The sequence below is a fragment of the Solanum tuberosum genome, unplaced genomic scaffold (genome assembly GCF_000226075.1).
Source record: "Solanum tuberosum cultivar DM 1-3 516 R44 unplaced genomic scaffold, SolTub_3.0 scf00072, whole genome shotgun sequence".
In the NCBI taxonomy this organism is placed as follows: domain Eukaryota; kingdom Viridiplantae; phylum Streptophyta; class Magnoliopsida; order Solanales; family Solanaceae; genus Solanum; species Solanum tuberosum.
The window spans coordinates 272,520-286,769 of record NW_006238999.1 but is presented as its reverse complement, the minus strand read 5'-3'; the positions used below and the strand labels follow the sequence as shown (position 1 = coordinate 286,769).

General features: G+C 35.8%; 3 protein-coding genes across 4 annotated transcripts in view; 2 read left to right on the top strand and 1 right to left on the bottom strand.

Moving 5' to 3' along the window:
* The window catches only part of LOC102578754 (T-complex protein 1 subunit gamma), an 8,241-nt gene extending 4,279 nt beyond the window's left edge, over nt 1-3,962 (top strand). The window contains exons 6-13 of the mRNA XM_006345712.2: nt 250-318; nt 395-466; nt 1,132-1,205; nt 2,015-2,677; nt 2,764-2,889; nt 2,993-3,097; nt 3,176-3,250; nt 3,538-3,962. Coding sequence (XP_006345774.1) covers nt 250-318; nt 395-466; nt 1,132-1,205; nt 2,015-2,677; nt 2,764-2,889; nt 2,993-3,097; nt 3,176-3,250; nt 3,538-3,723 — 1,370 coding nt within the window. The 3' untranslated portion in view covers nt 3,724-3,962. The remainder of the gene's footprint in view (nt 1-249; nt 319-394; nt 467-1,131; nt 1,206-2,014; nt 2,678-2,763; nt 2,890-2,992; nt 3,098-3,175; nt 3,251-3,537) is intronic.
* A 2,572-nt stretch (nt 3,963-6,534) lies between these two features.
* LOC102578410 (uncharacterized) lies at nt 6,535-12,288 on the bottom strand. 2 transcript variants are annotated; one of them, XM_015308049.1, is made up of 5 exons: nt 11,901-12,288; nt 8,953-9,964; nt 7,524-7,915; nt 6,918-7,007; nt 6,535-6,803 (listed from the first exon to the last, which is right to left on the bottom strand). In XM_015308049.1, exons 2-4 carry the CDS (start codon nt 9,816-9,818, stop codon nt 6,940-6,942), a joined length of 1,326 nt encoding a protein of 441 aa, XP_015163535.1. In that variant the 5' UTR covers nt 9,819-9,964; nt 11,901-12,288; the 3' UTR covers nt 6,535-6,803; nt 6,918-6,939. The 2 variants fall into 2 exon arrangements, with proteins under 2 accessions (XP_015163535.1, XP_006345773.1); XM_006345711.2 differs by having other exon boundaries at nt 6,918-6,987; nt 11,901-12,285.
* A 1,699-nt stretch (nt 12,289-13,987) lies between these two features.
* LOC102606405 (uncharacterized) overlaps nt 13,988-14,250 on the top strand; it is a 4,351-nt gene continuing 4,088 nt past the window's right edge. Inside the window, exon 1 of the mRNA XM_006345710.2 lies at nt 13,988-14,129. The gene's annotated coding sequence lies outside the window, so the exon portion shown is untranslated. The remainder of the gene's footprint in view (nt 14,130-14,250) is intronic.

Below are 14,250 nucleotides of genomic sequence, written 5' to 3'. Positions count from 1 at the left end.
AAGGGGGGGGGGGGGGGGAGAGTTAGAGAGGAAGCACGAGAAGAGGGGCAGAGGCAAGTCTTGTTTTTGAAGTTAAGCTGAACCACATTTGTTTCAATGCCTCTAAAGTGAGACAAGGGGTGAATTGTTTTTAAGTTAATAAAAAATGAGTTAAATTCTGGCACAATACTATGATGAGAAGTGTATAAAAGATCTCTAAGCTGGCTGCTTACTTCTTCAATATTAATTATGTTATCAATATTTTTGAAGCTGGTGAGATGCTCCATGTTGCGGAAGCTTTTATTGACAAGAAGTATCATCCTACAGTAATATGTAGAGGTAACAGACGAGCCTTAAAATTTTATATCCTTCAGCCCAAGTTCTCTGAAATTAATATATGTACTTCTGTGACCAGCTTACGCTAAAGCTCTTGAGGATGCTGTTGCCGTGCTTGACAAAATTGCAATGACAGTTGATGTTGAAGATCGTAAGTTTCCTCTGCTTCTTACATTTCTCTGTCTTTTCATAACTCCACTGTGAGTACTTCTATATTTTAGTAGTTCCATGCCCGGAGGTATTAGATAAATACAAAACACCTAGATTTTTTGGATGTCTTCTCTAGAAATTTTGGAATTGCTTTTGGATTACAGGTAAAATAAGCTAAAACAGAAAAAAGAATACTAGTTGAGTTTGCTATTTGTTTTTAGTGCGGAAGAGAACTTAATATTGTGTGGTTGCTGGAATTGCTGGGTCTTGATATGGGGTTGTAAGCAGAGAAACAAGATTATTTTTTAAATAAATTCTTGAAATAGCTTTTTGTTATGAACATCGAATTGAGTATATGGAAGTTACACATTTAACTAATAAAAGAGCACTGTAGAATGATCTCATCTCCGGATAAGCTTTACTTTTGTAGTGGATGAGCAAATTTCTTTGAACTTAAAGATCAGCCTTTTGTGCTTTTCGTTTAACTTAATCCTTCTTTCTTGGATTTTGATTTTCTCATCGCTCCCTGCTCTTTTTCAAGTTTTAACTTTTTTCATGCTTATTTTTTACAGGAATAGATTTTATGCTATTATTGTAGCTCGTATATAAGTTTTCTGAATGATTTTAACATGCATTATTACTCAAAATAATTGCTAACTGTGGCAGGTGAAACAATGTTGGGTCTGGTGAAGAGTTGCATCGGCACAAAATTTACTAGTCAATTTGGGGATTTAATTGCAGTAAGTAAAATTTATTTCTAATACCCCCCACCCCTACCCTCGAAGTGGCATGAAAAAATAAATTGAAAAACTTACATCTGGAGGTATTTGGAGCAAAATGTTTACTTGTTCTACATTTGTTTCCATATATCTCTGACTATCTTTTGATGGAAGTCCAAAAAATTAAATTGTTTAATTTAGTATTGTTTCTTAATTTTGTATAGATTGCCTCTTCTTGAAGGTATGTACTATGTATAACCTACAAGTGGGAATAACAGAAAGCAATCAAAGCATAACATATATTCGTGCCTAGATATCTTTCCCATGAGTTCTATTACCCCACATCAAATGGTTTGAACATCAAGAAGGAAGAACTCTTTTTTCTCAAAAAGGGTAAATAATTAATTGTTTGAAGATCAAGAAGAAACACATGCATACAGACTAGTTAACTACTAATGTTTCTTATTATTTTCTTGTAGTCATATAGATACTTGGTTCTTGTATTTCTTTCCATAGTGTGTTATTTATAATGACTTTAGAAGTTACTTCCCACAACATGATTGAGAGATTTTTGGGATTGAGATTCTCGGGATTTGTGTGTATATATATTTTATGGAGGGACATAAGGTGATGGGAATGGAACCTCTGATCTCTTGGTTCCAGCACCTCGACTTTGGTTTGGTAACCACGAGATCAGGTCTTCACTGGGCAACTGGTTGATTGATATATGGATTTCAAATTGAAGAAGTCTTCCTTCAAGAAGTCCTTTACTGCAATAGGATTGAACAGGTCATGTATTTAGTGTATATTGTCTGACTTTATCATCTCAGGATTTAGCAATTGATGCCACAAGAATGGTTGGTGTGGAACTTGGCCAAGGGTTACGCGAGGTGGATATCAAGAAGTACATCAAGGTTGAGAAGGTGCCTGGTGGGCAGTTGGAAGACTCTGTAGTGCTTAAAGGAGTAATGATGAACAAAGATGTAGTTGCCCCTGGCAAAATGAAGAGAAAGATTGTAAACCCTCGCATCATTCTGCTTGATTGTCCTCTAGAGTACAAGAAAGGTGAGAACCAAACCAATGCAGAGATCCTTAGAGAGGAGGATTGGACTGTCCTCTTGAAAATGGAAGAAGAGTACATTGAGAACATATGCGCACAGATACTTAAATTCAAGCCGGACGTGGTTATTACTGAAAAGGGACTTAGTGATCTGGCATGCCATTATCTGTGCAAGGCTGGTGTCAGTGCAATCAGAAGGCTAAGGAAGACAGACAATAACAGAATTGCTAAGGCATGTGGGGCAGTTATTGTTAATAGACCTGATGAGTTGCAAGAATCTGATGTTGGTACTGGTGCTGGTCTGTTTGAGGTGAAAAAAATTGGGGATGAGTTCTTTACTTTTATTGTCGATTGCAAGGATCCGAAAGCATGTACTATACTTTTAAGGGGTGCGAGCAAAGATCTACTGAATGAAGTAGAAAGAAATCTACAGGTATTTCCTCAATTCCATAGGTTTAGCAGATGATAATTGATATCTATAAATCGCACTATTTTGAGCTGCTCCTTGTTCTTTTTCAGGATGCCATGTCTGTCGCTAGAAACATCATCAAGTGTCCTAAACTAGTTCCCGGTGGTGGTGCAACAGAGTTAACTGTATCTGCCATGTTAAAGCAGAAAAGTTCATCCGTTGAAGGCATAGAAAAGGTAAGTTGTGTTCGTCAAGTTATTGCTATTCTTTTGCAGATTGAAATCAAGTCATGAATATATATATGATCTTCTGAGAGATGCTAATACTCTTCATATGCAGTGGCCGTATGAAGCTGCTGCAATTGCTTTTGAAGCTATACCACGAACTTTGGCTCAGAACTGCGGTGTGAATGTGATTCGTACTATGACCGCTCTTCAAGGAAAGGTAGAAACTTTACTGTTTGAGGTGGATATGCAATCTTCCTTTATTTGTGTTCATCTAATTCTTTTCATTTATCTATAGCATGCAAATGGCGAGAATGCATGGATAGGCATTGACGGAAACACTGGTGAGATTACCGACATGAAAGAGCGGAAGGTATGATATTAAGTTCTTCCTTCCTACACTCCATGACCTCATCAGAACTAGATAGGGGAGGACTGTTTTTACACACCTGTATGCGTAAGAGTCGGTAAAAATAGATTTTATTAGGTGAATGAAGAATGAATGTATGGTTGATTCGATATATTTTATTGGACTGTGATGTCAAATAGGAAATAGACTTGAAGAGAGACAATGCTTCACCTGTTATCGTCTTTTAATATCTTTTGAGTAAACAAAATTTAGGAATTTGTATTGATCGAACAATCTTTAAATATGTCCAGATATGGGATTCCTATGCAGTAAAAGCACAGGCCTTTAAAACTGCCATTGAAGCTGCTTGCCTACTTCTGAGAATTGATGACATTGTGAGTGGAATAAAGAAGAAGCAAGCCCCTGGAGCAGGACCATCGAAACCAAAAATAGACGAAGAAGGTGATGCAGACAATGACCAGCTAATTCCAGAATGAACATGATACTATGCTGCAGTGGAATGCTTCTGCAATTCAGACTGCATTTGATAACCACTTGGAAGTTTTCGTCTATATGACTTCAGTATAGGACTGATTGCTTGAAATTTTTGTGCTTGACATGTAACTTCTGCTGTTTTTGACTGCTGGCAGTTGTTGGTTGTCAATATGTTTGCGTTGTATTTGATTTAGATTCTGTTTCAGTTTTTGGTTTTAAATTAATTTTGATATTGCGAGTACGATGGCTCTGTCATGGTTAGTAAATCAATGTAGGGGTATCAATATTGGTTATCAGGCCTGTTTTTTGAAGGATCCACCAAATATAAGGCCATACCAAGTCTGAAATCAAATTCAGGAAAATCATGTACTCATACGAGTAAATAGACAATAAAAATGTTAAAGTCATGGTGAACACAATTTTATTAGAACGTATATGAAGCACTCACCGTATTAGAATAAATCAGCATGAATACAAACACAAAAATAAGGTAAGATTAAACGTTAGCCACGGAAAATACTTGCAAACAATTTCTAAAACATGTCAATAATTCATTATTAAGTGCAAAACGTCAAAATAAACCTTAATATTCACTACAGGTTAATTTGTGGCAACTTTAACTGCCACTAATACTGATAAAAAGTCGCCGCTAAAGAAATAATATTTGTAGGAGTCACAAACGCCGCTAAAGGTATACTATTACGGCGGCTACAACCGTCGCTAAAAGAACACTATTTGCGGCGACAACAGCTAAAATGACAATTATCGCCACTAAAGATAAATAAGTCGCCGCTAAAAGTGCACTTTTTGTACTAAAACTACATTAGTCGCCATATATCGTCACTAAAACTACGTTAGTCGCCATATATCGTCACTAAAACTACATTAGTCGCCGCTAAATGACTATTATTTGTGGCGACAATAATAGCCACTAAAAGGTTACTATTTGTGGCGACATATATCGTCGCTAAAACTACATTAGTCGCCGCTAAATGACTATTATTTGTGGCGACAATAATAGCCACTAAAGCTATATGAGTCGCCGCTAAAAGTATACTATTTGTGGCGACATATATCGCAACTAAAACTACATTAGTCGCCGCTAAATGGCTACTAATTGTAGCGACAATCGTCGCCACTAAAGCTAAATAAGTCGCCGCTAAAAGTATACTATTTGTGGCGACATATATCGCAACTAAAACTACATTAGTCGCCGCTAAATGGCTACTAATTGTAGCGACAATCGTCGCCACTAAAGCTAAATAAGTCGCCGCTAAAAGTATACTATTTGTGGCGACATATATCGCAACTAAAACTACATTAGTCGCCGCTAAATGGCTACTAATTGTAGCGACAATCGTCGCCACTAAAGCTAAATAAGTCGCCGCTAAAAGTATACTATTTGTGGCGACATATATCGCAACTAAAACTACATTAGTCGCCGCTAAATGGCTACTAATTGTAGCGACAATCGTCGCCACTAAAGCTAAATAAGTCGCCGCTAAAAGTATACTATTTGTGGCGACATATATCGCAACTAAAACTACATTAGTCGCCGCTAAATGGCTACTAATTGTAGCGACAATCGTCGCCACTAAAGCTAAATAAGTCGCCGCTAAAAGTATACTATTTGTGGCGACATATATCGCAACTAAAACTACATTAGTCGCCGCTAAATGGCTACTAATTGTAGCGACAATCGTCGCCACTAAAGCTAAATAAGTCGCCGCTAAAAGTATACTATTTGTGGCGACATATATCGCAACTAAAACTACATTAGTCGCCGCTAAATGGCTACTAATTGTAGCGACAATCGTCGCCACTAAAGCTAAATAAGTCGCCGCTAAAAGTATACTATTTGTGGCGACATATATCGCAACTAAAACTACATTAGTCGCCGCTAAATGGCTACTAATTGTAGCGACAATCGTCGCCACTAAAGCTAAATAAGTCGCCGCTAAAAGTATACTATTTGTGGCGACATATATCGCAACTAAAACTACATTAGTCGCCGCTAAATGGCTACTAATTGTAGCGACAATCGTCGCCACTAAAACTAAATAAGTTGCCGCTAAAAGTATACTATTTGTGGCGACATTATCGCCACTAAAGCTAAATTTGTCGCCGCTAAAATTATACTATTTGTGTCGACATTATTGCCGCCAAAAGTACTATTTGGCAACTCAATGCATATTATTTGTTGCCGCGGTTGCCGCCTCTTAAATCCACTAGTTGTGGTAGCCTTAACATCGCTAAAATTAATATAATTATCCATCGTTCAAACTTAATAAAAGTTGCCGCAATGTGAACTATTTGGCAACTCAATGTAATTTGTCACCGCGGTTGCCGCCCCTAAAATACCCTTGTTGTGGTCGCCTTAAGCGTCGCTAAATCTAATATAATTCGCCATCTTTCTATTTGGCAATTCAATGCATATTATTTGTCGCCACGGTTTCCTCCCCTATAATACACTAGTTGTGGTAGCCTTATCGGTCGCTAAAACTATTATAATTCGCCTCTAAATAATTATATTTGTGGCGACTTTAGCCACCGCTATTACTATTAAAAATCGCCTCTATAGATATGCTATGTGTGGCGCCTATACCTGCCACCATTACTCTTAAAAGTCGCTGCCAAAGGTGTTTTATTTGGTCAACTATAACCGCTGCAATACTTATAAAGAGTATGGTGACTTCAACTGCCGGTAATACATATAAAAATCGCCGCAAATAGTAATCTGAGACACTTGGCCAAGATACCTCTTCGTGAAGTGATGTTGATATCAACATACTTTCAAGTGTTAGATACGGACCTGTGGAGAAATCAGCACGAACATATTATGTTTGATGGTATACAATTACAGAAATATTCAACAGTATATAGTTGTACATAAAACCACAACAGGTTTCTGGTCGTTTTTATCAGACCAGTTCAAGACTCAAAATCTCTCGGACAAAGTTGATAGCAACAGAAACAAATGCACTAAATCTGGGACCCAAAATATACATATGAACATATTTATCGTGGTCGGAACTTGGGTCTAACTGTGATTGCCCCCGGCCTTGTCTCCTCATAACGATATCTACAGAACATGAGATTCACATTTCACTTAGTTTATTGATTGGGGAAGAAAAGAACATTTGCCAACTGTTAGACTCGGCAAAAGCACACAAAAGTTTCTGGAAGAGAAATATACCCGTTCTCCACGAGAAAGCTTCTTATAGCCATTGGAAGCGCAGCTTGTCCCCGGCTATGAATACCTTTACCTGTAAAATTGCATACAACACTTCACACTAGTCAGACAACCTTATGCTTGTAAGTCAGTTAAGGCACTAGTAACAAAAGAGGCTCCAATTGAATAAAATTAAAAAATAAGCGACAATCCATGAGAAGTTTTGACACAGGGAAGTATGACCACCATTACATGTTATATTGAAGGACTACAAACTCATTTAGATACATGATGCTATGATTCGGTAACATGTATGAGATTGAGCTCCATGATTGTGATTCACCACATATCAAGCATAACAATTCAACTAGGCTACTCAATCTTCCTAGTAAAAGCAACTAAAAGCACAATATTTTTAGAAAACACACGATTCTCATAACACTTTCACACTTCCAGAAGATAGTAACAGAATATTGTGAATGATGAAGAGCCAGTCATAAAGTAATAACAGGTCCAAACACACTCCAACTTATAACTACAACCACAATGAAGAACATGTTGCTGGTGAATACATCTAGACCTGTAAGATGTATCATATCCTTGAGCAACACTTTTTCAGGAGGAAAATACCTGTTATGACCTCTAAGATAGCTGGCCGCTGCTTATTCAATAGGGACCCTTTGCTCTCATTCTCCACATCAATAGAGACAGCAGCTCCTAAGCTGCGCTTCAAGTTCACTTGATTCATATGGCCAACAAGATTCTGTGCCACCTGAGATTCAATCTTTTGCAAATGTTCTTGTAAGGCTTGAACTGCCTCTTTTGCATGAAGACCATGCAAGTCCAGTGTCCATTGATCATTCTTACCGTTGCGGGTAGTCAAAATTTCTTTTGCGGCCTGGGCATTTAGTCTATTAGCAGCAACCCACTCTTCTTGGGCTTTTAGAGAAAAATGTTGGGCAGATAAGTGGTCACCTCTGAGATAGGCCTCACTGGCAGCCTTAGAATGTCGGACTGCTGACCTGTTTATAGAATGAGAGAGGATTTCAGAATTGATTTAATAATAACTTGGATAAGAGCTTAACACGTTCAAAACCATGAAACTTCTAACAATTACGGCTGCAATGATAATAACAAAGAATGAAGATGGTTTGTTTCATCATAATATGTTGCATAACTTAGTTTGTTGAAAAGCGATATCTGCTTTTGAAGTTGTTTGGCCTCTATAATTCTCCCAATGTTTCATACTAAAATATGCCAAATATAATTAATTATCTTTATTTAAGAACCAAACCTGGCAGAGCTTTGAGAAGACATCTTCTGTTCATAGGATCTTAGAGAGTATCACTTCAAATACAGAAAAATCAATAACAAAAGAAACGTTCACCAACTTCCACTGTCTTCCATTTATGTAAAATAAAAGATACCAAATACCCTTTCATGAAAAACACACTCAATCTACCAGTCTTAACTGCCCTGATTTACCCTGGTAGAATTTTAAATATATTACCCACCAGGTATCTGCACCAATAGATGAAAGAAATCTTAGATATTCAAATAGTGGGCTATGTAGACTGTGTGTTGTCATTGTGATTTAGCTGCAAATTGTCTGCATCCCATCTTTCCACTTGATTCTCTAATTACTGAAAAAGGTGTTACTACTGACCATCGGTAATTGAAAGGAGGGGAGATGGAAAAGTTGTTGGAGTTCTTTTTCCTCTCACGAATGTAGTCTTATTTCTTTTTATTCCCTCAAATTGGTGTATTGTTCAAATTTTCAATAAAAGAATCATAGTTTTCTGAGAAAGAACAAGAAGAATCAGAGTTTTAATAATTTGGTGAAATCATAATAGTTTTGGTTTCTCAATCAAGTTACTGGCCTGAACAAAACCCAGCCAATGCTTGACCCTCGCTGGTATAAGTTGTCCTTATCGTCAGTATAAACTATCCTTGCAATCTTAAATGAAATTAAAAAAAGACAGGGAAGCAGGGAAAAGGTAAATCAATCATGTTTTCACTCAAAAGGTAAACGTGTATAGACAAGTGCAAGTAAATCTACCTCGTCATTTTCACCGCATCCTTCCGATGGATCGAGTAAATATCATCCTCTTCCCACTCAGGCTCAACCGGTACAAAGCTCATACTCCCCACTGCTCCATCAAAATGAAGTTTGTTCTTGTGAGGAACACAGTTATTTATTAGTTCTTGACTGTTGCTCTGAAGACACTTAGCAAGTGCATGCCTCAATTCATCCAGATCCACGTTGTTTGTCAATGACACACCTGTATTAGCAGCAAACTTACTAATATTCATGAGAGAATCCTTACTACTAGACTTCACCCCTTTAGTAACGGTGTCTACGTCTTTAAGCTTTTGTATGCAGGGAGTATCTGCTTCTTCTGGAGTTGTTCTGTTGTCATGTGCAACATATGTATGATCAGGAGATACCATTGCTTCTAACAATGTCAAGGCCTTATTGAAATCTTTTACACCAGCCATGACATCTGCGATCAAGGTGTCATCAGCCCATGGCTGGAGCTCTTTCAGCTTTTGACACACCCCAAGAAAACCTCTTTCTCGGATAAAACCATCACTCTGGTTGAAACAAGAATCGCCAACTTGACTATGATTTGCATCAGACTCTTTATTAGCCATTAAAGATGGAAAACTTACAGACGGTAGCAGCAAGGATGAAAAGGGCTTCTCTAGAGTTGCTCCACTGTTCTTTGCGATGCTTTGAGATGGACCCCTTAAGGAAGTGGAGGGAACGGATAAGTGGGGGAAGGTTTCTCTCTCAGGCTCTGGCTCAAGATTTTGTTGCTTCAGTCTCTCATTAAGGTCAAATGCTGCCCAACCAGAAGTCTTAGCCCTCCTCCCAGACATCTTCTTATGTAGAGGACTTGTCACACTCGTAGAAGCAGCCATCTTAAGTTGACATGGAAAGCACTTAAATCATTTTAAGTGCCACACCACCACCTCTTCTTGGCTATAATTTAATAAGTGTCTCCTTAATTCAAGTTTAAGTTTTGGCTCCGGATTTTGAAAAAAATGATAGCTTGAAAGAGTTTAAACTGCACAAAAATTCCAACATCAAATTTCAAATGAAAGATAATACAAGCAATAAGGCTGGTTGAAAAATAATGTTTAACTATGAAGGTTCATTCTAGACTACCAACTATCATAAGCTCTCCACTTAAGATCAGTCTACAATTTTTTTCCTTTTTAATATCTATGGTGTCGCGGCTAGCTTATGCCCACATGATTAATTCTATAAACAGCCTGTCCAACCGACAAGCATAGGTTTTTGACGTGATCATGCTCACCGAGGTTAGATCAGGTGAACTCAGGCTAGGATTCAAACTTGAAATCTCTAGGTTGTTAGTCCCTACCTCAACCACTAGGACTTCCCCTTGTGACCTTTTGATCAGTTACCGCGATGCAAATCAATCCAATTAAAACTTTGTATTGTATATCTAAGTTCTACAACCATACTTGAAGAACAGAAAATTCAGTTTAAAGCGGTACGGTAGTTACCTCTCCACTTGTACATAAAAGTAAAATACATTTTTTACAAGGCTTATCTCCTACAATAATCACCTTAGTAAAAACATGAACTTTCTACATTTTCAAACTCTTTGCAGCATTCAGAAGCAGAAAATCCAACCTTAAGCTAAAAATTTAGGAAAACTATAATTAACATATATTCCTGTTCAAAATCTTGACGCCGTACAATAATCACCTTCAGTAAATTTAATTTTCTAACCAACTCAAAACCTTTGCATCACTCAGAAGCTGTAAAATCCAACCTTTAGCTACAAATTTAGGAAAACTACAATTAACATATATTCCTGTTCGAAATCTTCATGTCCTACTACAGTCACCTTCAGTAAAATTAATTTTTTTTAACAACTCAAAACGTTTGCGTCACTCAGAAGCTGTAAAATCCAACCATCTCTACCTTTCTACTCTTTTTTTTTTTTGAAAAGTAGTAAAAATCCAACCGTAAGGTCATTTTTAGGAGAACTACAAACAACTTTGTATTCCTGTTCAAAACTTTCATGTCCTGCAATAAGATTTCTAATCTCTAAGGACTTCAATTCCTTAGCAATCATTCAGAAACAGTAAACATCCAACCTTTTTTTTTAGCAGTAAAAATCCAAACTTTAGCTAAACTTAAGGAAAATATCAATTACTCCCTTCATTCACTTTTACTTGTCCACTTTTAAGACCTTACAAGTTTCTTAAGAAACAATGATTGATATGAGTACTTTACCATAATGCCCATTTTAATTGATGTTTAGTATTAAGGTTTTGAAAAATAATTTGGGGAATAAGTGATTAACGCTAAGGGTAAAACATGAAATTTTTTTGTCTTTTCTCAATATGTTAAAAGCTATGTTGCTCGGACTCTTCAAACATGTCACTGGGTGCATGTCAGATCCCATTTTTACAGGATCCAACACGGGTGCGGCTGCATTTTTGGAAAGTCCAAGCAATATAGGTTAAAAAGTGCCAAATAAAAGTGAAAAACAATTTTTGGAATAGTAGACAAGTAAAAGTAATCGGAGAGCGTAATATATGTTCCTAATCAAAGCCTTAATGTCCAATAGTTATCAGCTTCACTAAACTAATAATTTCCTACAGCTTAACCTAACGGTGTGGCTTAGTGGTCAATGGAGTGAATTGAGCACGACAAGGTCGCAGATTCAATTCCAGAAACTAAACACAAGGTGATTGCTTTCTATTTGTTCTAGGTTACTTATGGTACATGTTGTCGATGGGGTATCCGTAGTCTAGGTGTGCACAAGCTGGTCCAAACAACACAGTTATAAAATAAAGGAATTCCTACAACATACAAAACCTTAACACCATTCAGAAACAGCTAAACTCCAATTTTTCCTTTTTTTTATAAAGCAGTAAAAATCCAACCTTCAGCTAATAGTTTAAGAAAAACAGTTCTTAGTAAACATATGTAAGAAGGAATCAAGGGTAAAATCGTCAATATACCTTCTGGAGTTCTCTTCGAATACAATAAATTGAAAGACAAATCAGGAAAAGCTGAACCGGAGGTATCGTATCCACGGGGTGAAAGGAGTGTATGAAGGATTAGAGAGTTGAGATGAAAACTGAAGAATCGGATATTGGTTGTTGACGGAGGCGGAGACGGCGGACGGCGATGCTGATAGGGATCTGCTTCTGCAATCCATAAACAGTTGGTGAATTTTCCGATTGAATCTCCGGCGATCGTCGAGAAGAAAAGAGAAATTGGAAAAAAGGAAGAAAATAGAGAGGAGAAGAAGAAGTAGAATTATTCAACTAATTAAATTGAAACCAAATGAAGAAAAGAAAAACAGAAAAATCTCAATAACTCAACTTCCACAATTTTTGTAATTATTTTTCTAGTTTATGAATATTTATTTTATGTGGCTTGGGAAAAATAGGTTCCCACAAGGGAATAATTAATTTGTTTGTGACAACTTGAAAAGTCAATTTTGGCATGCTACATTAATTAATTAAGTTTTTTTTTTAATCAAAATGTCTTTTGTTATTAACAAGAACTAGTTATGATATTCAATTGGAGGTTTTAGATTCGAATTTTAAGAAAACTAAAAATTGAAGCGAGTAGAGTCATATGTAATGGATCTTGCATAAATAACAGTTTTATTAATGAAAATTGGATTGAGCCTGAGAATTACTTCGAGCTATTTGAAAAGGATATTCTTAAGTTTGATAGTAGTAATTGAAAGTATGTGCTACTTTACGAATAGTCAGCATGATAAAATTGATCTATATGTAAATAATATATGTTTTTTTTTTGTAGTACCTATTGGATGATCACCATAGCTTTCCTAGAGATAGCTTGTTCATGTAGTTTTTGTTAGATATAGTATCATTTTCTTTCATCGAGTAAATCATTTAAATTAGTTCTCCATGCAAAATCAAAATAACATTTATATCGTGAAAGAAACACTCTCTCAAATACTATTATACTTATCAGAATATATAAAAATAATATTAATCTCTCATGAGGTGAGAAACATTCACTCGTGTGCAACCAGTATTAATAGTGAAAAACCTAAGGAGTGAACTTAATAAATAATGTATTTTACGAACCCTAACATGACTTTCTACTTTTCGATACGTGGAATTAGATTTCTAACAATACATATGTTGTACTCAAACTTTTCCTGCAATCAAATTTTGGCATGCTCAGTGAGACTAATTATGTGCTTCATCTCTCTCTTGCAAAACAGAACCAGCTATTGTGATGGTCCTAAGCAAGAACGACCAAACAAAATGTGTATTGGATATTGGATGGAAAATTGAAAATAAATTATGTCATAAGTTTTTTTATAAATGAAAAAATACGGTATCGAACATGGAATAAAATAAAGTGTATCATAAAGTTTTATATATATATATATATAATTGAGAAATTTTTTAGAATTAATAATGCATGGTTCAACAACCAAAACATAAATTGTCATTAGTTCTTTCATAATTGAGAAATTTTTGACGATCAATGATACACAGTTTGAAAAATAATGAACTATAATATTCACTTCTTTATCTTTTTTTCACTCATATATCAGATTTATCTCGTGATATCAAATATTGTGCTACATTTTAATTCAAGAACAAAAACTAAAAATTTCGTATCTCAAATTTTACGTCCAGTTAAACTAAGACACGTAAATAAAACAAAGTGAGTAGCATATCTACTTTTGTACTCCTTGCATCTTCTTAATGTCGGTAATGAAACAACTTACTTCATCAAAAGAAAAGAAGACAAAGTGAGTGTCATCTAATATAAGTATCCAATTAAGTTTATTTATTACGATCAAATAATACACATCAACATATATTTTTTCTTATTCAAAGTAAATCTCAACAACATCACAACCAACAACATACGTAGTATAATACTATAAAGTGAGGTATAAAATAATATAACGTAAGCGAAATTTATTCTTATCTAAAAGATAGATAGATTATTTTTGTATTAAAAAAAGCAATCAAATCATACCAAAAACAACAAACTTATAACAAAAATAACATAATTTAAAGTAAATTTCAAAACATAAAACTTTTTTGGGCTTTTTTTCTTTCACAAAACACTCTTAAACCCTTCAATTGGCCTAAAGAAAAACCCCCAAAAAATCTTTTTCATATAAAGTTGCTTCTTTTACTTCAACTTTTACACATTTGGATTCTCCAATACGATCTTCTTCTCAGGTAATTGAAGATCCTTTTCTGTTTATTAATTTTTTTTTTGTTTTTGCTATTTTTTTTGCTTCGTTTTAGGCAGTAGGGGTGTTGAAAGCTACATTCGTCCATGGGGTGGGGGTGGGGGTGG